Source organism: Colias philodice, chromosome 23 (genome assembly GCF_061535455.1).
Source record: "Colias philodice isolate Cphi_HAF_F1 chromosome 23, ilColPhil1 Martin Lab GWU primary, whole genome shotgun sequence".
Taxonomy (NCBI): Eukaryota; Metazoa; Arthropoda; class Insecta; order Lepidoptera; family Pieridae; genus Colias; species Colias philodice.
The window spans coordinates 448,050-470,708 of record NC_143108.1 but is presented as its reverse complement, the minus strand read 5'-3'; the positions used below and the strand labels follow the sequence as shown (position 1 = coordinate 470,708).

General features: G+C 32.4%; 1 protein-coding gene across 2 annotated transcripts; it reads left to right on the top strand.

Moving 5' to 3' along the window:
• Positions 1–637: 637 nt before the first annotated feature.
• LOC149477834 (uncharacterized) lies at positions 638–20,635 on the top strand. 2 transcript variants are annotated; one of them, XM_089709711.1, is made up of 14 exons: positions 638–755; positions 1,256–2,241; positions 3,207–3,349; positions 3,666–7,873; positions 8,211–8,341; positions 8,754–8,835; positions 9,260–9,408; positions 9,841–9,936; positions 10,990–11,185; positions 11,676–11,824; positions 12,630–12,786; positions 16,473–16,572; positions 17,320–17,430; positions 18,809–20,635. In XM_089709711.1, exons 2-14 carry the CDS (start codon positions 1,443–1,445, stop codon positions 19,139–19,141), a joined length of 6,654 nt encoding a protein of 2,217 aa, XP_089565837.1. In that variant the 5' UTR covers positions 638–755; positions 1,256–1,442; the 3' UTR covers positions 19,142–20,635. The 2 variants fall into 2 exon arrangements, with proteins under 2 accessions (XP_089565837.1, XP_089565838.1); XM_089709712.1 differs by lacking the exon at positions 638–755 and adding an exon at positions 821–1,042.
• The last annotated feature ends 2,024 nt before the right edge of the window (positions 20,636–22,659 follow it).

Genomic DNA, 22,659 nt, shown 5'->3' with positions numbered 1-22,659 from the left:
TTTTCAGATCTGCAATAGTTACGGAATAATCGCCTGTGCCTTAGATCATTAAGCTTGTGCACACTTAACCATGACATCCTGTATAATATCTTGGGCCTTAGTCTTGGGCACAAAAACAAAATTCTTTACGAACTTATACATATAATCTAAGCATATAATATTATATTATGTGCATGAATATAATATATCATCAATTGGATTGATATTTACGTACATAAATATTATATCTGTTTGGTATAATACCAAGCAGATTGAAAATTTTATCTAGTTATATCTAGGTTTAGCTCACAGCTATTCGCTTTTATAGTGGTAGGTATATTTTGCATTACAGCTACCTACTGAATTATGAATATATATCATCATTTTGATTGATACAATAGATTTTCTATTGTGTCTGTGATTCCGGGGACTGATGGATTAATAATAGGTAATAGGTATATCAAGTATTTGACATTGATCTCTAGAAAATATGTAATAAATAAAATATCTCCCTTTTTATGAAATTTATAAAAAGCGTTGATGCCTAAAAATCGGTGTAGATCTAAGGTTTTATCTATATCGACATTGACAGGCGACAGCCGACACCTACAATCACAATTCACAAGTATTTTACACACACATTCAAACATTCAATCGAGTGATTTTCGCGGTACTGAATTACTGAATACTGAGCGTCGTGAATAGTGGAACTTAATTTCTTGAAAAATTAACATATATAAGTTAATATTTTTATCAGATTATGTTTTAACTCGAAGGTAATCAGTGAATAATAATTTTAAAACGGTCCTCAATAGTTGAATCTTTCTTGTTTGCATAAATCGAGCATAGTGAGATATAATGGCGCGTGGATGACGGCTACATAGGGTCCCATTTCGGAACAAAATAGGACTTTGGTCGAAGATTGCTCAGGCGTTGGGAATATTAAATAATGTATTTGCAACGGTTTACTGTGTAGTTCCTAAAAAAGTGATTTTTGCATTTTTAGAGCAAGACAGTGATAAGTAAAAAAGAAAATTAAGTTTTCGATCCTGTGACTGAGGAAGTAACTATGGCCTATTTTTTCTTAACATACAATTGAGTAAAATACATGGCGATTGTTGTTCAATTTACCGTTAACGTCTTATCTTGATGTTTATATAAGTTTTTAGAATCATTATGTAAATATTTGATGCAATATTAAGCGTATTTTGTGCGAATTGCTTGTGTTATACAATTGATTGTCTAAAATAACTTCGTTTCGTTTCTTTTGTTGCAGAACATGCATATCTATACATATGAACGAGCGATACTCGGTTGTTGAGTGCTCTATTCGCATTTACCATTTTATTTATTGATAAATATGCGATATTTCATATTTTCGGTATAAAAATTACAACCGACATTTTCGGCTCGACATCATTGCGTCAAACTGGCGTATGGCGGTTTGATTGCTTGTAATTAAAATGGAGGAATGCGAAGATGTAAGTTCTGAGGATTTGAGCTATTCTAATAGTCCTGCACTTGTAAAAATGAAACCAAAGAAGCGATCACTAGTTGAAAGAGAATTGGAGACAAATCTAACAACGAGAATCACTTCTCCAGTCACTAACAGTGAAGCTACCAGTACTAGCCGCTATGGTCGAGCTAGGAAATTAAAATCGGAGTCAGAAGTAAGTGATACCGAAAAAATAAATCCCAAATTAATTTCTCCTAAGTTCGACAAATCTCCAAGTAGACAAGTAGCAGCGTATAAAATGCATGCATCAAATTCACCAGTGAAAACGGAGAAGTCTGATGCGCTTGACAATCAAATTGAAAATATTTACAACGAAAACATACTGCTTAGTCGTTTTGGTTCTACTGAGAAGAAGCAACCATCCTCTGCCAAAAAGCAGCCCAAAATCTACATACGAAAAGACTTGATACAAACAAAAGAGAAGGAGGAAACGGTTATGCTAATAAAGAACATGTTTTCACCGTCAAAGGAAACTCTAAAAGCAGAATCGAATGAAAAATCAGCTTCAAAGAAAGGACGTAGTAGTGACTTGTCATCCGTTGTTAAGACGTTAGATTTCGATAGCAATAAAAAGAAAAAGAAGGATGTACAAGAGAAAAGAATGTCGCAGAGTGATCTCTTTGAGTTGGAGGCACAGTGTGAATATCAAGTTGGTGACTTGGCATGGGCCAGAATGGGTACATATCCATTTTGGCCATGTATGGTTACTAGAGAACCCATAAGCTTGATGTTTATCAAAAAGAAGTGTAAGTATACATACAAAAATTAAAATATTATTAATTTACTATTATGGGCCGATTTTTCAATGCTTGGATAAAACTTATCCGTCCAATAAAGTATTACACGATAATATTAGAATGTCACGTAAACTGTCAAATACGGGCAATTAGAATAAGTTTTTAAAATGGTAGTTTTATACATTATTCGACAAATAAGTTAAAAACCAAGGATTGAAAAATCAGCCCTAATAATAATTAAATATCCATATTTTACTTAGAACTCTAGTCAAAAGGAGGTAAATCATTATAAGACTGATATGAAAATATGGCATTTGCTTATCATTTTAAAACAAGTTAATTAATGCTTTCATAGATTATTCATACATATTGATCAACTTCTATGCATAATAAATCAAGTATTTCATACTGAATATATTATTGGAAACATTTACCTTATACATTTTATAAATTATTACTTACTTTACTTTTACTTTTACACTTAACTTTAAGTAACTTAATAATATTTAATTAATAATTATTAATAACTTAACTTTACTTTTACTTTTACAATTAACTGTAAGTTATAACACAGTTTTAATAATAATGAGCTTTTGAAATATGAACAATATCATCTGGTATAAAATTAAAAATGTATTAAAACATAACTTAATTTTTTTTAATAATTATGTTCTTCTCTATAATTTAAATAGTTTGATAAGCATACAGATTGTTGGATGCATGAAACAGAACATTTAACTAAAATAATTAATACACCAAGATATTCAATTATAAAAAATTTCTACACAAACATTGTTTCTCAATTTTGAAGTAATTTTTATTAATCTATATTAATATTATCCCAGAATACAAATTAAAAAAAAATATTAAAAGAAAATATAAGTGACAAAAAAAAAATGCATGACATTAATTTTGTAATCTGTATGTTACAATTAAAATTTATTTGTCATATAATTAAAATTTTCAATTTTTAGTATATGGAAGACTTGAAAAAGATATAATACATGTGACATTCCTTGGTGATAATGGAAGACGAGGTTGGATATTGGAGACCATGCTGAGGAAGTATCAGGGACTACAGGAGTTTGAGGCCACGAGAGATCAGTTCACATCTGAGGTATGAAATGTTTTTATTTTTATTTTTTATATGTTGGTATTTGATATAAGAAAAATGTTTTATATATATAAAGTAATCTATTATGTATTTTTGTTTAACTTCATGTAAAATTCACTTTTAAATGTCAGGGGACATATTTTTCTAACAGAAATACTTCTTTTAATATACATATTTAGAACTTCATCAAATCATGTGTTCAGTTTTCTGCCTATTAAATATTAACTATTAAGGCAGTAAATATTTATTTCATATTACATATCTCATTAAAATAAATTTTAAAACATTCAAATACCACATTTTCGATTCTTATTTTCAGGCAAAAAGAAAAGATCCAAGACTGTATGCAGCATTTTTCATCACAGAGAAGCGGCTTCCATATTGGTATACATCTGTAGAAGAAGCCGATATTCTCCTTAAAGAACCTAAAAGACTTAGAATAGATGCTCTAAATGCTATGATTGATAAGTCCAAGAGTAAAGTAACTCCAGCAAAAAGTAAAAAGATAACTAGAACAAACAGTGATGTCTCTCTCAGTGAAAGTTTATATGACAGCTTATTTTCAGAAGACGATTGTAAGAATTCAGATTCTGAATCCACCAGGAGTAAGAGTAGGAATAAATCTTTCGATGTTTCTGACGTTGTTACTGCGTGTCTCGACAATATGGCTGCCAAAACGGGAATTACGAAAATACAAAAACAATCGCACATGGATAGGTGGTTGCAAAAGGCGAAATCGAATACGCCAGAGAAACCCCAGATCAAACCTCAAATCAAGTCTGAGAGGAAATCCAAGTTTACTAAATCAAAAAATGTGACGCCAAATGAACAAAAGAGATATAGCTTACGTCTTTCTAATCAGGATTCTGATAATGAAGTTAAATTATTAGCTCATCACACTGAACATGATTATACCAAACTAACAAATGGTCATATCATAATTGATGAAATTGATCTCATTGATAGTGGCAGTAATTTAAGCCATGAATCTTTTGAGCCCGGTAGTGGTATTGGAGTTATTTCTAAAGTTGAAACTCTTGCTGGTCAAGAAACTAAAAATAATGAGTGTGATAGCATAGCTTTAGGACTAGATCAATGTGACGAGGAAAGTGCTGTAATCGAAGTTATAACAAATGAAGACACTAATGTAGAATCATATGACATTAATGAATATACAAAATTAGATCAAGACAAAGTAACTGTTGTATCAAATAATTTAGAAGACAATGATCATGAAGAAATCTGTGATAATTTAAAAGCAGAAGTAAATCAAGATGCAAGTGATAAAATTATTGTTAATAATTCTTCCAATACAGAAAATGACGATGACATATCAGAAAGTAAAACAAATGAAGAAAATCATTCGGAAAATGTAAATGAAAATATGTGTAATGCATCGACATCAGTTATTATCAATGATGAAGATGATGTTTCAATGCAGGACATTTCTATGCAGGAGCAGGAATCTACAGTAATACTAAGAGATCACATTAACATAGAAAATGATGATAAAATTGTAAATAGACTGGATTGTGTTCAACCTGAAACAGAGGGCAATAACGATATTGATATCAATGATTCAAAAATAATGAATAATGACATTTTATCTCCACAAAATGATGAAATGAATACTACATTATGTGCAAAACATACAATTACTGATAATATAACATTAAATCATGAAGAAAGTGTTATGGAAAGTATGGATGTAGATGAAAATGACAGTAAATCCAATCAAGATACAGAAAATGTACCTACTAGTAATGATTTCAATAATTATATTATTCAGGAAGAAATTAAGAAGCATGATCTTAATGCAATTATAAATAATGAAGAAGATACAGATAAAGAGATAATTGCAGAGGAGATTGAAAGTGGTTGTGAGCTTAATAAAGAAAGGCTGGAAGAAATAACTGAAATTGATCAAGCAAATAGTTGTTCTACAAATGGAATACAATTAGACGATACTAATAATCATGATATTGTACAAAATGGACATCTTGATGAAGGAAATGAATCGGAAAACACTGAAGAAGATGAACCTATAATAAAATATACAAAAACAAGTTCATTAGTCGAAATAAATGGCCTTAATTGTTCAGAATTTCTTAAATATGTTGAACAGAAACAAGATTCCGTGATTGACGAACATCCTGAACTATCGCCTGAGGAAATAACTACGTATTTATATAAAACATGGCAATATGAAGAAAGTTTAAAAACAGACAGGAAGAAATTGGACGATATTGAACAATCTAACTTGGTGAAAGGCTTAAAAAGTTCGCCGTCAGTGAAAAAAAGACGTAAAAGAGTATTAAATTTAAAATCGCATAAGAGTAAGCAAACTTTGATTAATTTTCAGGCTGTACCAAAAAGCAAAGAGACTGTAATAGAAAAAGATGACAAACTTATCAAAGAAAACTATACAGTTTCTAATGAGAAAGCAATTCAAAATGTAGAAACAGTTTTAAACAATGGAAGTGAATTTGAATGCAATATGGACACTCCATTAGATACTGAAGAAATAATCCACGAAACAACAACTAAGAATATTTCGACAGATGACAAAAACAATGAAACTTTGAGTGTTGAGAATGAGGTGACTTCAAAAAGTTATAATGTGAATATAGCTTCAGATATTGAAGATTCAAATAGTGAATTCTCTGAAATTGAAATATCTAAGAAACTATTATTGGACGAAAACATAAAAGATAGTGATCAATTAAGTATCAAAATAAATGGTAATGACATGAATGGCTCTGAATCAGATAGTGACTGTGAAACTAGTGAAGCTGCGTGTAGTATTGTTTCTACATTATCCAGCGAGAAAGTTCAAAAGAAAACTTTTAAAGATGATTTGGATGACGCAGAATCTGCGAGCGATTGCGAAATGAGCGAAGCTGCAGGCAGCACTATTACTGCCATTTCAAGTGAAGAAATTCAAAACGAAGATGTAATCAAAATAGATCCTGATACTTTATCACTTAAATCGGAAAGCAGCGAAGTTTCAGTCTCTAAAAGAAAATTACGCACCAAAGAAAAGACAATGGATCCCAAGGCATTAATGGAAAACCCAGAATTTTTAAAATACTTGGAATTACGACAGGATGCACTTATGGAGGAAAACCCTGAACTAACACAAGAAGAAATAACCAATTATCTATATAACACTTGGTTATATGAAGAAAGTTTGAAAACAGACATAAAGAAAACAGATGATATTGACCAAGCTAATTTAGTGAAAGGTCTGAATCAAGAACCCGCGCCTGTAAAAAGAGTACGTAAGAAGAAAGAAAAAGATTATACTACTTTCAGTTCTAGTACATCGACGACTACAACTGAAGAAATTATCCCAAAAGAAAAATCTAAGAGAAGGACAGAGAGGCAGTTTTACAAAGAGGACTTCTCAGATTACGAAGATCAAATTGAATTGTTTGAAATTTTTAAGACAAAACCTAAAACTAACATAAAATCAGAAGAAATTAATGCACCTTCTAGTTCAATGGAAGTAAATGGAGATGTACACAAAAAGACTGAAGACAATTTCGTTACTGAAGATATCTTATATGAAGAAGTAGACCAATTTGACGAAGTCGAAGAATATTTTAGACAGTTGACTGAGCCCAAGCCAAATTTGTTTAAAGGTTTAATCAGGGAAAAAGTGTGTGAAATATGTGAAAGAACTGGAAATCTAGTTAAGTGCAAAGGCTGTTGTGGCATGTTCCACGTGGATTGTGTCAAGAAAGTTGTCGAAATAATTGAATCGCCCCAACCTATTAGAGGTAGAAAGAAAAAACGGAAGAATCGAGGCAGAAAACCCAAAGGAATAGATGATTCTAACGACGACCACAGTGACGATAAATCGCAAGATCACAATAATTCTGAAGAAATGCTAGATTACGAGCTTGATTCGCATACAATACCGAACGCGGATGAATTCGAAAAGAAATTATCAGCTAAATTGAAAGAAATGATCGAAAACCCAGAAACAAAATACGACTCTAACTCAAGCGATGAAGAACTAAATTGGAGCGACACAGACGTCGGTAAATGTAAAGTTGTGGACATCATACCTCGTAAGAAGAAAACCGAAGTGTCGAATTACGACGATTTCAAGTGTAAAAACTGCGAACAGCACACCACACCTGTCTGTTTTGTATGTAAGAGTGACGTATCTCCGAAACAGAAGGTCGAAAAGAGACAAAAATGCCAAGTAGCGCATTGCAATCAATACTATCACTTAGAATGTTTGGAACATTGGCCGCAGACACAATTTAATTCTGGAGAACCGTCTCGGAACAGCAAGAAACAGAATGATTATTCGGAAGCCTTATCTTGTCCTCGTCATGTGTGTCATACATGTGTGTGTGATGACCCCAGGGGATGTAAGACGAGGTTCTGTGGGGATAAATTAGCAAAGTGTGTTCGGTGTCCAGCTACATACCATACATTTACGAAGTGTTTGCCAGCTGGAACGCAGATTTTGACCGGTTCGCACATTATTTGTCCAAGGCATTATGAGCATAGGTAAGTTATTTACTGTTAATTAATTAAGTAGTTCGTTTTCACGTGTAACTAACGAAAACAGGATTAAAATAGTCCTATGTATTATAGACCATTCTTTTTATGTTCAAAATTTCATCTAAATTGGCGTTTTTTCATGAAAGTAATAAGCATAACATACGCGCTAATATAAATAGTAAAAACTATTATTTAAAATTCATTTTTTTAACATTTTCTTCAATCACAGTTAGATATATATTGATGAAATTTTTTTTTGGGAATAACTTTTTTAATCCTCTATCTATTATATACTGCTATAACATGAATAAATAATTGAAAAATTAATAAATGTATTTTTCAGGCCTGGCAAAGTTCCCTGTCATGTGAATACAGGATGGTGTTTCATATGTGCGTTAGGAGGTTCACTAATTTGCTGCGAATATTGCCCCACTTCGTTCCATGCTGAGTGCCTTAATATTAAGCCTCCTGAGGGTACGTATTTTATAATTTACTAGCGGTCCGCCCCGGCTTCGCCCGTGGTACATATTTCGCAATAAAAGATAGCCTATGTCCTTTCTCGGGTATCAAAATATCTCCATACCAAATTTCATGCAAATTGGTTCAGTAGTTTAGGCGTGATTGAGAAACAAACAGACAGACAGAGTTACTTTCGCATTTATAATATTAGTATGGATTTCTGAATTTTGAGTTCTTTGTTTGTATGTGAAAAATAAACTATTTTTTTTTTGATAATATGTATTGTTCTTTTACAAATGCCTATTACAGTAAATTGTTTCTAAGGGCGAGAACCGGTAAGAAAATCGATAGTTATTTATTTAATAGAGAACACACTAAAAGAAAATTTATTATTTTAATTAATTAATATTAATAAATTAACTTCCAGGAGGCTATATGTGTGAAGATTGTGAGACTGGTTGCTTGCCTTTATATGGCGAAATGGTGTGGGTCAAATTGGGTCATTATAGGTAAGTTTGTACAAAATATTATCATCTTTCACTTTTGTAGTGTAAAAACTAATAAAGTAATACGTATTTGCAATTTACTACTATTAATGTATGAATTCAACTAAAGATTTTATTTATTATTTATTTAATGAATTTAAAAAGTTTAGGGTGGTTTTGATATTTTCAAGGTTATTTTTTCCTATTTTTTCCCCTGCAAAATTACAAACTTATTATAATAAATTGTGTCAATGTAAATTTAGATTTTAACAGAAAAAAGCGTAAAAGTTGAAGTCCGTCAAGTTTTAACTAAGTTTCTTGAAACTAATGAGAAAATGTTTTCCTATCTAGTAATCTTCCTAGGCGCTTTTTAAATAGTACCTGTTTATTAGAGAGCTGACTTTCTATCTTACTTTTCTGAGTTTAATTTATCTATCTTTTCTTACAGGTGGTGGCCAGGCCTGATCCTGCATCCATCAGAAATTCCAGAAAATATTATGGCCGTAAAACATTATTCAGGCGAATTTGTGGTTCGATTCTTTGGCCAGTATGATCACTACTGGGTGAATAGAGGCAGGGTGTTCCCGTTTCAAGAGGGTAAGTTTTTAAGGGCTTTTTTAATGAAAATTTTGAGAAAAATTTTTGAAGTCATACAAATTTCGATTTCGTAAAGTTTTGCGTGTATATTATAATAATATATGAATTAAGTTTGTGAATAGTAGATAATGTGAACAAGAAAAATGAATATGATGAAAACATTATATTTCTTATTATTTATTTGTAAACAAAATTGGTCATGTAGTCATTGCTATTATTCTTCGAATCGAAATAAAAAATAAAAAACAGCACACTACACATGAGTATACGTCAAAGTGAAATGGCATGATTCAACTATCGTGAGCGAGAAAGAGACATCTGATGTAGAATGTAGCTAATTAGCCACATTTTGACGTGCCACATCTGGAGAGCTATAGATACGTTTTTACTTATAATATCATATAAATATAAATAAATAATTTTATTTCACAGGTGATACAGGCAAAATATCAAGTAAGAACTCAAAGATAGACGCCGCGTTCGCGATGGCGGTCGAACACGCACAACGAGCGTATGAAATTATAAAGAGTAAGTTTTTTTTGTTGTTATTATATCTGTTTTGGATTGGATTGTGGGAAAAATAACTTTTATATACCAAAAATAATATATTGCTAATAAATTACTACTGTAATAATAGATTTGAAAGGAACTCCCTTTGGCACTAAAGAGTAATCAATTTGGTATAAAAATATAAAAAAATGTGTGCGTGTACTAGTGTACACACATAAGAAGTGAAACTCCTTTATGACCTTAATTTTCAAAAAATAATTTACTATATGCAACTATACAGAAATACGTCGAATCACGCGAGGTAGGAATAAGAAAAAAATGGTGCGTAACGGAAAAATGTCACGCGTAACGAAAAAATGTTACACTAAATTTTTTTCCAACCCCAATAAAGAAGTTTCACTTCAAAAATATTTTAACTGTTATTATAAAGCTATTTAGATTTTAAACAGAATGAATCAAATAGTTATTTTACAGAAATATAAAAATTATTTTATAGTTTTATCAACATCAAAATTATTGTTTTGTTGTATTCAAAATTCAATAATGCAATATTTTAGCAATATATCTGTTTACTAGCGGTCCGCCCCGGCTTCGTCCGTGGTACATAATTCGCAATAAAAGGTAGCCTATGTTCTTTCTCAGGGTCTAAAGATTATCTGTTCCCAATATCATCAAAATCGGTCCAGTAGTTTATGCGTGAAAACCATACATACATACCTTTCCTCTTTATAATATTAGTATAGAAAATTTCTCCCATTTCCAGACTCACCCCCCTCCAACGAGGGTGACTCAGACATAGCATCATCCCTGCTCCCCCCACATTACATATTTTAACTGTTATTATAAAGCTATTTAGATTTTAAACAGAATGAATCAAATAGTTATTTATTTTCCAGAAATATAAAGCATAAAAATTGTTTTGTTGTAGCCTTCAAAATTGAATAATGCAATATTTTAGCAATTTAATTCAATAATGCAATATTTTAGCAATGATAAATTTATTTATTTATTTATTCCCAAAGACAAATAAATAAATAAATTTATCTGCTTATAATTAATTTCTATTTCCAGACTCACCCCCCTCCAACGAGGGTGACTCAGACATAGCATCATCCCTCCTCCCCCCACATTATGTAAAGCTAAAGGTCAACAGGCCGCTAGGGTCCCTGGCAAATAGACGGAACGATGAGGAGGGCTCGCTGACCGCATGCGAATGTGACCCCAATCTGAGCCAGCCATGTGGACCTTACTCACATTGTCTTAATAGGTATGTTTTATTATTTGATTTATTAAATAATCCCTAGACGATAATACCAAAATGTCATACTGCATTACCATGTAAGATTTAAAGTTAGTATAAATATCATCCTTAAACAGAACCTAATGATTGATGCGATAAAAGTACAGGATGTAATTTAATTGTATTCAATAGTAAGTAATTTAATTTTATAATTGTGACACATTTTTCTTGGTTCAATTCCCAGGTGTGTCAAATAAATTTTCGAAAATCATTGAAAGCAGTTTTCATTCATATGAATTCGGATGTAAAAATTATAACTGCTAAGATACTATTCAAAATAATAAGTTTAAAAAGTATTTTATTTAAAGTTTTATGTGTACTGTTAAAATGCTTACTATCTTAAACATAAAATCAAGAGAGAAGCTATTCGATGTCACGCGGGTTCGATATATCGCCTTATAATCAATACTTTTACAAATTTTCCTCTTTTTTATTTTTTTTAATTAATAAATTGCAGGATGCTGCTAACGGAATGTGGTCCAACATGTAGGGCGGGTGACCGCTGCAATAATAGGGCCTTTGAAAAACGCGAGTACCCTCGCATGGAGCCCTACAGGACACACGCGAGGGGCTGGGGACTTCGCACGTTAGAGGATATTAAGGCTGGTGAGCAAAGTGTTAAGTGTTAAGTGAAAGTGTAATGTGTAATGTGTAAATGTAAAGTGTAGTGTTAAAGGGTATTTAATAACATGCAGTACAATAAATCTATTTTAATGAAATTTCATGTTACAAAAAAAATTGGTTGTCTGTAAAAGTCGGTTTACTGACTATAGTAGTCCGATTGTGCTTCTTATTCGTTCGTTCCGCGCTCTCGCTTGCACTTCAAGCCTTACGGAACGCCTCAGAGCGAGGTAACGCCTCATGAGTCATGTTTTTTCATGCGTGCAGCCGGCGCTATCGAATTATAAGACGTTGTCACGTCAAAAACATAATGGTGATGATGATTGTTTATTTAATTGGAATGAAAAACATAAATCCAAAAAGATAATTGAATAATAGTCATACCGAAATGTGTATAGCGTACATACATATATGAACATGAACAAAGTCAGGCCAAGCGGCTAATTACCAAAATTTAATTTCATACGTCCATCTCCATGTTATCTTATTTTTTTATTTTTTGCAAAAATTGTGTTTTAAAATTATCCACTATTAATCTAACTTTTAAACTGTTACTTGCATTTACCAACCATACATAACCATTTTTACCAACAATTCCTTTAAATTTGTTACTATAACCGTCATTTCCTTTTAAAATCCTGTTTTAAACCTGTCAATATCAAGAGTAAAATTTAAAATCCTGTTTTAAACCTGTCAATATCAAGAGTAAAATTTAAAATCCTGTTTTAAACCTGTCAAAATCAAAATTGAAATCCTGTTATAAACCCGTTAAATCACAACTCTCTTCCAGGTCAATTTGTGATAGAGTACGTAGGAGAATTAATAGATGAAGAAGAGTTTCAACGCAGAATGAAAAGGATGCACGAAGTTAGAGATGAGAACTATTACTTTCTCACTCTGGACAAAGAGAGAATGATTGACGCGGGTCCTAAGGGGAATTTGGCTAGGTAATTATACAGGGTGTACCAAAAAGTAGTGATGAACGGAAGCTGAGAGGTAGAGGACCTAGAGGGCTATCCGAATCACCCCCATGTATGTTATGCGATTTTTCGTATTTTCGGAGTTATGACGATTTTTTCAATTTTTCACCTATCGCCGAGTACGATGATATTTTCACTCATGCTGATGTCAATGATTGCGGAAGATGCTTGATTTTTTTTGTGTGCTAAGCTGAAAGATAGGCCAATTCAGTATGGTAACATTTACTATCGTTAGATCTTTGAATGGAATAAAAAAAAGAATTAAATGGCAAGAAAGATAAAATTACCCATAGTCCAGGAGGAATCGGCGCATGAGTACCGAAAACTATTCCACCTCAATTTTTTTACGTGATCCTCTTCAAATTGCCCTACTGATGATATAAATGCATGTTGCCATGGGGCAACCCGGTGCCATATTGTTTAAACCGAAATTGTTTAAACAATTGCAAGGAATTGTTATTTTTCAACCGGACAAATTTTTTTTATATTTTTTATCGAAATACCAATAAAAAAGGTCCAATTACTTTTCACGATAAAGTTAATATTTTCAAAGATATGAATTTTTTAAGGTTTGAAAAATCTCAAATTTGGGTACTTTCGACCCATGAAAAATATATTTAAAAAAAAAATAATATATAAGTAATATTTTTTTTTCAATTCTCTATACAATAGTTAATAATATTGTTAATAGAGATTTAAGAAAATTTCATTGTTTATATCTGTTTTTTAATTGTTAACTTCGCGCGCTCACAAGTACGCGCCGCTTACCTTTAAGTATCGCCGTCTCTCTCTTACTCATGCGCTGCATCGGCCTCTCTGTGTCTTGAATCATTATTTATCATTTATCTTAAAAACTATCAACTTTATCAAGATTTCTAAAGAGAGCAATCTTATTAATAATTAAATTGTCTACAATTTGTTTCTTATATATTTTTTTCTGAAATCAATTTTTTTAAAGTTATTTAAGCATAAATTGAAACATGTAATTAAAATTACTTTTTTGTCAGTTTATATTACTTTTTTGTTATTGAAACAGCAAGTAAGGTAAAAGACCCAGTTATTGACACTGGCCTAGTTGTTTGACACTCGCAATTTGATTTTAATTAAAAGAATGAAATGTTCTCAAAAAACCAAAGATCTTAAAATTTTTAATTCAAAAATTATATTTATTAATTTATTAGAATTGATTTGTTTTTTTTTTAACTAAAATAAAATTTAAAGTGTCAATAACTAGGTCTTTTACCTTATTAATTACATTGAATAACTTCTTCAAACGAAAGTTATAGATGGAGAAGTATGAAATAATAAAACAAGATTTAAAAATAAGTATTTATTTATTATCAATATTATTTTTATATATTATATTCTTACAGTCTTCTGAATCACAACCACATAGAAGTATGCAACTTATATTATTTGTGAGCGCGCGAAGTTAACAATTAAAAAACAGATATAAACAATGAAATTTTCTTAAATCTCTATTAACAATATTATTAACTATTGTATAGAGAATTGAAAAAAAAATATTACTTATATATTATTTTTTTTTTAAATATATTTTTCATGGGTCGAAAGTACCCAAATTTGAGATTTTTCAAACCTTAAAAAATTCATATCTTTGAAAATATTAACTTTATCGTGAAAAGTAATTGGACCTTTTTTATTGGTATTTCGATAAAAAATATAAAAAAAATTTGTCCGGTTGAAAAATAACAATTCCTTGCAATTGTTTAAACAATTTCGGTTTAAACAATATGGCACCGGGTTGCCCCATGGCAACATGCATTTATATCATCAGTAGGGCAATTTGAAGAGGATCACGTAAAAAAATTGAGGTGGAATAGTTTTCGGTACTCATGCGCCGATTCCTCCTGGACTACCAGTATGTTCACCACTTCAAGGGCCCGTAAAAAAATAAAATCACATAAAAAAAGTTTTCCGTTTGACTTTTAAAAACTTGTTCTATCTATCAGATAGCTACCCTGAAAATTTCATTTTATTATTCAGAAGGCTTCAATCGAAAAATTTAAATCTAAATGTGGTAAGTGCAAAAATTGAATTAACATGATGATCATTAAAACCAATAAATAGGTGTTTAATTACCAGAAATTTTTAAAATAACCCCGCTGTTGCTCAATGCAAGTGCGACATCACCGTAAAAAGTTGTCTTTTAAATGCCTGAATGCCCTTTTATCATTTTTAATGGATTCTTCTGCTACTATGAATTTCCGGGTTATTTCGTCCAAATTGTGGCATTCTCTCATGTAGCCGAGGTCTTTTTAATATTCCCATTGAAACAAATCAATGGGGTTTAGGTCGAGGGACCGTGGAGGCCAGGCTTTAAGGCAGGCGTCACCGGCGCATGCGCAGGCTGCAACGACCAATCCATCTTTCAGGGTATCTTTGCCCTTTAGCCTGGCCTGCGCGGTCCCCGGACATAAACCCTATTGATTTTTTTCCGTGGGGATACTACAAAGACGAGAGACTGCCACAATTTGGACGAAATAACCCGGAAATTCATAGTAGCAGAAGAAACCATTAAAAATGATAAAAGGGCATTCAGACATTTAAAAGACAACTTTTTACGGTGATGTCGCACTTGCATTGAGCAACAGCGGGGTTATTTTAAAAATTTCTGGTAATTAAACACCTATTTATTGGTTTTAATGATCATCATGTTAATTCAATTTTTGCACTTACCACATTTAGATTTAAATTTTTCGATTGAAGCCTTCTGAATAATAAAATGAAATTTTCAGCGTAGCTATCTGATAGATAGAGCAAGTTTTTAAAAGTCAAACGGAAAACTTTTTTTATGTGATTTTGTTTTTTTACGGGCCCTTGAAGTGGTGAACATACTGGGTAATTTTATCTTTCTTTCCATTTAATTCTTTTTTTTATTCCATTCAAAGATCTTACGATAGTAAATGTTACCATACTGAATTGGCCTATCTTTCAGCTTAGCACACAAAAAAAATCAAGCATCTTCCGCAATCATTGACGTCAGCATGAGTGAAAATATCATCGTACTCGGCGATAGGTGAAAAATTGAAAAAATCGTCATAACTCCGAAAATACGAAAAATCGCATAACATACATGGGGGTGATTCGGATAGCCCTCTAGGTCCTCTACCTCTCAGCTTCCGTTCATCACTACTTTTTGGTACACCCTGTATGTTTTTTGATGATTTTTTTAGTACTATTGCATTGATTAAGATATACATCTTATTATTATAAATTAAAAAAAAAAATATATGGCAAGCAAAAAGCGGTCACCGCATTGTCGCCTAGGTTAGGTTTTCGTATAGGTTCACCAAACTACCTAAATTAGCAATTTGATTTATTTTTAACATATTATATTTTTATACGATTACATTACATATTTATTTTTGTACGATACAGCAGTATTGTATAAAACATTCGTTGAAATTAACACCTTATTCCGTTGTAGTACTGATCAAAGTCTATTGAATTATCTATTGTATGTATATGCAATGAGCATTAGAAAACTCTGCATAATAAGTAGGCAGAGTTCTGCTTTGGACAATTTTTGATTTTAATTTTTAATTGTACGAAAATGCAGTATACTGATGGAAAATAATATGTTTATTAATAAATATTGTATTTAATATTAATTGTTAATATAATTTCAGGTTTATGAATCATTCGTGCGATCCAAATTGCGAAACACAAAAGTGGACTGTACTCGGCGATGTGAGAGTTGGATTATTTGCTTTGTATGATATACCGGCTGTGAGTATTGTTTATTTATTACAACCTATACTAATATTATAAAGCTGAAGACTTTGTTTGTTTGTTTGAACACGTTAATATCGGGAACTACTGGTCCGATTTGAATAATTATTTCGGTGTTAGATAGCCCATTAGCTCAAAGAATAGCCTTTCTCGATATATACTCGATCTCATCAGGCTAAGACCAACGGGAGCTGAGCAATGCGGGTAAAACCGCGGGGCAAAGCTAGTATATTAATATAATTTTTAAGAATTTACCTGTGTTTAATGTGGAAATAAACCCTCTTTGCATGCATCTAACATTTGTAATTATAATGTATTTACTTCTATTACAAAACTAGCGGTCCGCCCCGGCTTCGCCCGTGGTACATGTACTTACGTTTTCTCTACATAACAACCATCCTCGTACTTCAAGGAATATAATAAAAAAATAATTATCTAAATCGGTTCAGCCGTTCTCGAGTTATGCGCTTACCAACACATTTTGCGATTCATTTTTATATATAAGAAGATTAGATTGAGTTGCACAGAGAACTTTTATGTAAAAGAAAGTTAATTTAATTAAATTATCACATATTTAGTGATAAGTTCGGTATCTATTGTAGAACAGCTGTAATTGAAATGTTGGTTTATAACGGCCAATTACGTGCTAATTTTAATGAAATTTTCACGAGCAGATACAGATGCCAGATAGATGACAAAATGACTGACACTTTTAATGTAATATAAAAATTATCTCTTTTACAGAATAGCGAATTAACGTTCAACTATAATCTCGAAAGTGCGGGGATTGAGAAAAAAAGATGTATGTGCGGCACCAAACGGTGTTCTGGTTTCATGGGGGCTAAGCCTAAACAGGTTCGTATCTTGATAGATTTATTTAACAATAGTAATAAAATAATATTTCGTAACCATAGAGAAATGCCAGAGGTCTGTAAGAATTTATTTTCGATTTAATTTTTTTTTATAAAAAAATATTGTGCAAGATTATGGCAAAAGTAATGTTAGTGAACTTAGCAGATCATTTTTAGCAGATCAAAAAAAAAAAAATGTGAGTTCTTATCGCGTGCAGTTGAGTTCTACAGTGCCTGATACTTTTTAGCAATAGTTCTGGCGTTTTTACCTTACAAAACGACATTTGAAAAAATGATCTGCCAACTTCCTGTAGCAGATCATTTTTAGCAGATCAAAAAAAAAATGTGAGTTCTTATCGCATGCAGTTGAGTTCTACAGTTCTTGATACTTTTTAGAAATACTCGCGTAAAATGAAACACTAGAAAATTTATTTATGTCATATTTCATCACGCCGTAGCACCATGCCGTAGCATCATGCCTTAGCACCATGCCGTAGCATCATGCCGTAGCACCATGCCGTAGCATCACGCCGTAGTATCATGCCGTAGCATCATGCCGTAGCCTCATGCCGTAGCATCATGCCGTAGCATGATGCCGTAGCATCATGCCGTAGCATCATGCCGTAGCTTCGCGCCGTAGCATTACGCCGTAGCATCACGCCGTAGCATCACGCCGTAGCATCACGCCGTAGCATCATGCCGTAGCATCACGCCGTAGCATCATGCCGTAGCATCGCACCGTAGCATCACACCGTAGCATCACGCCGTAGCATCACGCCGTAGCATCACGCCGTAACACATGCCGTAGCATTACGCCGTAGCATCACGCCGTAGCATCACGTCGTAGCATCACGCCGTAACACATGCCGTAGCATTACGCCGTAGCATCACGCCGTAGCATCACGTCGTAGCATTACGTCTTAGCATCACGTTGAGCCGGGTCCAGGTCGGGTTTTTTCAAATGTCGTTTGTTAAGGTAAATCGCCAGAACTATTTCTAAAAAGTATCAGGAACTGTAGAACTCAACTGCACGCGATAAGAACTCACATTTTTTTTTATCTGCTAAAAATGATCTGCTAAGTTCACTAACATGCAAAAGTATAGTTCAATCTTAAATCAGCCATGTAATTTTTTTATTGAGATGCAATAACTGTTTTTATCACTACATAGTATAAAACAAAGTTGCTTTCTCTGTCCCTATGTCCCCATATATAGATCTTTAAAACTACGCAACGGATTTGATGCGGTTTTTTTTTAATAGATAGAGTGTTTTAGTATATGATTTATTAGGTTTTCTTCAAAGCGGACGACGCCGCGGGCGGAAAGCTAGTTAGATTATTATTAAATAAATCATTTATTTACAACTATTGATATTTTTACAGGATGAATCTCAAGCAAAGAAAAAGGCGGCGAAACGGACATACAAAAAGCGGAAACCCGAACCGCGGATAGAACTATCGCCCACGACAAGCCAAAATAAAACGAAACGGGGAAAACCGAAAAATAGAGAACTTACAGAGATAGAAAAAGATCTTTTAATAATAAAAAGTGCGACAAACGGTATATCTAGTGACTCTGAGGGTAGTTGTAGATTAAATAGCATAGATAGTGTCAATTCGTTTAAAAGAAAAAGACTAAATGATGATATAAGTGATGTAACTTCACCAACAACGAAGAAAGCCAAACATGAACACAAGAATTATGACGTCGATTGAGAGAATTCAAATTTGGAATCTTCGAAACGCAAGAAATCAATTGCAAGTTTAAATTTCGAATTTTCGAACGTGATTTCAAAATGGAACTGTTCTACAAAAAGTGCCTGTGTTGTGCATTTGAATATCGAATGTGATGTGATTTAAATATGGAACTTGCGCGAACTTTTATAAATAGAACGGAAATTATTAAGTGCCTCTGTGTCTCGAGAATTGAATTTCGAATGTGATTTGAATTTGGAATAATCGAACTATCATGAATGGATGAAGTTATTAAGTGCCTCATTGTGTTCTTGAGCTACTTTTGAATTTCGAATTAACGATTCGAAAATGGAACTTAGACGTTAAAAACTTTAAAAATAGAAGTTATATAATGCATGTTTGTGTTCTAAGCAGTGTTGAATCATTGTGTTTATGAATTGTGAATACTTCTGTTTATTAACCGACTTCAAAAAAAGGAGGAGGTTATATTTTATTAAAGTAATATGTTAATCAAATACCCAGTTGTGCAATTTATATAATAACTAAGGATTCGTAATATTTCTTTTCTTTCCTTTCTTGTCTTTGAAAAACTGTTTCATATCTGTTTTAAGCTGACGAATATACCTATTTTAACATGTAACTAAAAAAATACCCACTAACAGACTAGCAGTAACAAAAACTTTTTTTTAATCTAAGAAAAAATAATGTTAAATTGTGCCTAAAATTGACTAGTCATGCGAAAAACATAAGTGAAATAGAATTATTATGAGAAATAGCAAATATTTGAATATAATAAAGAGTATAATGGTTTTTGAAGTGAAACTTCTTTAGGCTTCGTTGCGGCATGGCATTACCGTCACGTCATGGAGTTACGACAATTTTGGTATCTTTGTATCCCAAAGAAGTTTCACTTCTGACACGTGTGCTCTGCTCTTTTTTATTAGCACATATTGTATTTCAATCTCGCTTCCAAATTGTAAAATATGTATGGAAATTCGTAAAACCGTTCATAGCTAGACCGACCATACGCACTCGTATTTCCATATATTATATGACTAGCTTTCCGCCTGCGGCTTCGCCCGCGCTTTCAAAGAAAATCCCGCATAGTTCCCGTTCCCGTAAGATTTCCTGGATAAAACCTAGCCTATGTTGCTCAGTGAAGATGCAGCTTTCTAATGGTGAAAGAATTTTTAAAATCGGTCCAGTAGTTTTAAATGCGTGAAAACCATACATACATACATAATTACAAACCTTTCCTCTTTATAATATTAGTATAGACAAGCTCGACTGACGTACGCACTGATGGTCGGGGAAGCTCTGCAACCAGCCTTAAATTCTTTATATCATTGCCAAAATATGATAATTCTAATTAGGGATGTAACGATACATGATTTTGCCGATACGATACCGATACCGATATTTGTAATAAAATATCGGCGATACCGATACCGTTATCGATGGCTTGGTAGAAAAATAAATAGTGAATTATGCATAAAAGTTACCAACATTTAACACTGTAAATAGTATTCTTTTAAATAACAATGCCAAATCAAAAAAACAAGAAACCCATTTATTTTAGTATTATTATTTTGCAGTCAGTTAAACTTTAAGTTATACACATACAATCAGTTCCCAATAAAAGTTTACTATTGGTAGAGTTTTTTCAAAAAACAAAGTGCGCACGCGCGGGCGGCCTCCCGCATCGTTCATTGGGCGCGTTTTTTTGAATTGTTTGATATCGGTATCGGTTGTTTTATAATCGGCGATATAGGTAAATTAGGGAAAGCTGGCATGTTCACAGTACTCACACTTATGCAATTTCACTTACAGTATGTTCAAAAATAAATGCGACTCTAGTTTCATTTTAGACTTGAATTGTAAAATGGGTGCGTTGTAGATATATATATTATATGCAAATATAATTACTTATGAAAGCTCTCATAATTTACCTGTAAAATTATAATTTAAAAGTAAATCAATTGATGAAGTTAATTATTTATTCTAATAATAATCAATTGGATAAAAGTATTAATAATCATTCAATTATCAAATAATAATTAAATTCCTGACTTTGGTCGAGTAAAGATATCTAAGAAATATTATATTTGTAGTAAGTACGTAATACCTACCAATACGCGCTAACAAATATGTGTTACATGTTTATTGTATAATTTTCACACTATTGGTTTTAAACTCAAACTCAAACATTTATACAATTAGACTTCTTCTAGAAGCACTTTTGAATCGTCATAACTCATAACAGTTTAACAGTTTTAACAATTACCACCAATTCAGAAAGCAGTATCTATAGAGAAGAAGAAGAATCTATTTAATCATAATCGTAATTTCTACTTCACTGTAACTTTCATCGCTCGAAGAACTCGATGTTTCGTTGTCGGAATTTCAGAGTCAGTGTAATTATTATCTACTTTTGGTTCTAATTGAATATATTTTTCCTCATGTTCTCGCGTCTTTCTCCAAACGTCACTAAACATATCCAGACTAATAGCATTTGCTTCCTTTCTAAATAATTCTTCCACAGTTTTCAAGTTAAAGTTCACATTTTGTGATGCTACTTTCCCTTTAATTATGCCCCATAGTAACTCTATTGGGTTGAGTTCTGGATGGTATGGGGGAAGGCGCAATACACTATGTCCATGATCTTTGAGGATTGCATCAAGTAGGTAAAAATTGTGTATAGTTTGGCTTATTTTTTTTAATAATGTGATAACTCTGATTATTAATTAGTAATTTGATTTTTGAAAAAAAAAATGCCGATTTTAGTCAAAATTTATATTTTTCTAACAAGATCCTTATCATCCAAATTTCCACCTTGGTGAGAAAAATTGACATTTCTAATGAAAATGAACAAAAAATTAAATGATTTTATTAAATACTGTAAAATAGTCTATAATTCTTCCATTTACTGTATCACAAAATTCTTCATAGATTTTTAGATATTCGTACTACACCAATTACATCACCCTGTATTTATAAACAATTGCAAAATATGACACATACATAGGCCGGGAGATACTGACACAAAATTTCGGGTCATTTGTAACAGAATGGCGGTTCTACAGAGGTCTTATTACGCAATGACTAAAAGAAAAATGATGGTCAGAACTCAGAACGCTGGTACCGGCGGACTAGTCGCGTGGGCGTTAGTCGAACTCGTCGGATAAATAGCGAAAGTCAAACGATTTGTAACACAAAAATTTTAGAATTCACCGATAGCCCATAGAAAAGATGTAGGCGGTAGTGTCATGCCATACTTTTCCGGTGTAACTTACAGCCCCCCATACCGACGCGATGCGTTGATTAAAAAAAAAACAATTCAAACATTTGTACCAGGCTAACTTTTGCACAGGTAATCATCATCGTGCAGACATTTACGAAAATCACCATGCCATACTTTTCGGACGATTCCAAATGGCCACCATACCGCCGAAAATCTGCAATAAAAATTTTTTTTCGCCAAACAATTTGTACCAGTATTGCATTTGGATTTTTGGAGAGTATTTGATAAAATGTGACCA

Bases quoted from the DNA above. Each gene is read 5' to 3' on its own strand.
- LOC149477834 (XM_089709711.1), top strand. From the start codon at position 1,443: ATGGAGGAATGCGAAGATGTAAGTTCTGAGGATTTGAGCTATTCTAAT. The intron at 7,874-8,210 runs GTAAGTTATTTA...TGTATTTTTCAG, and splicing joins CCAAGGCATTATGAGCATAG to GCCTGGCAAAGTTCCCTGTC. The intron at 9,937-10,989 runs GTAAGTTTTTTT...TTCTATTTCCAG, and splicing joins AGCGTATGAAATTATAAAGA to ACTCACCCCCCTCCAACGAG.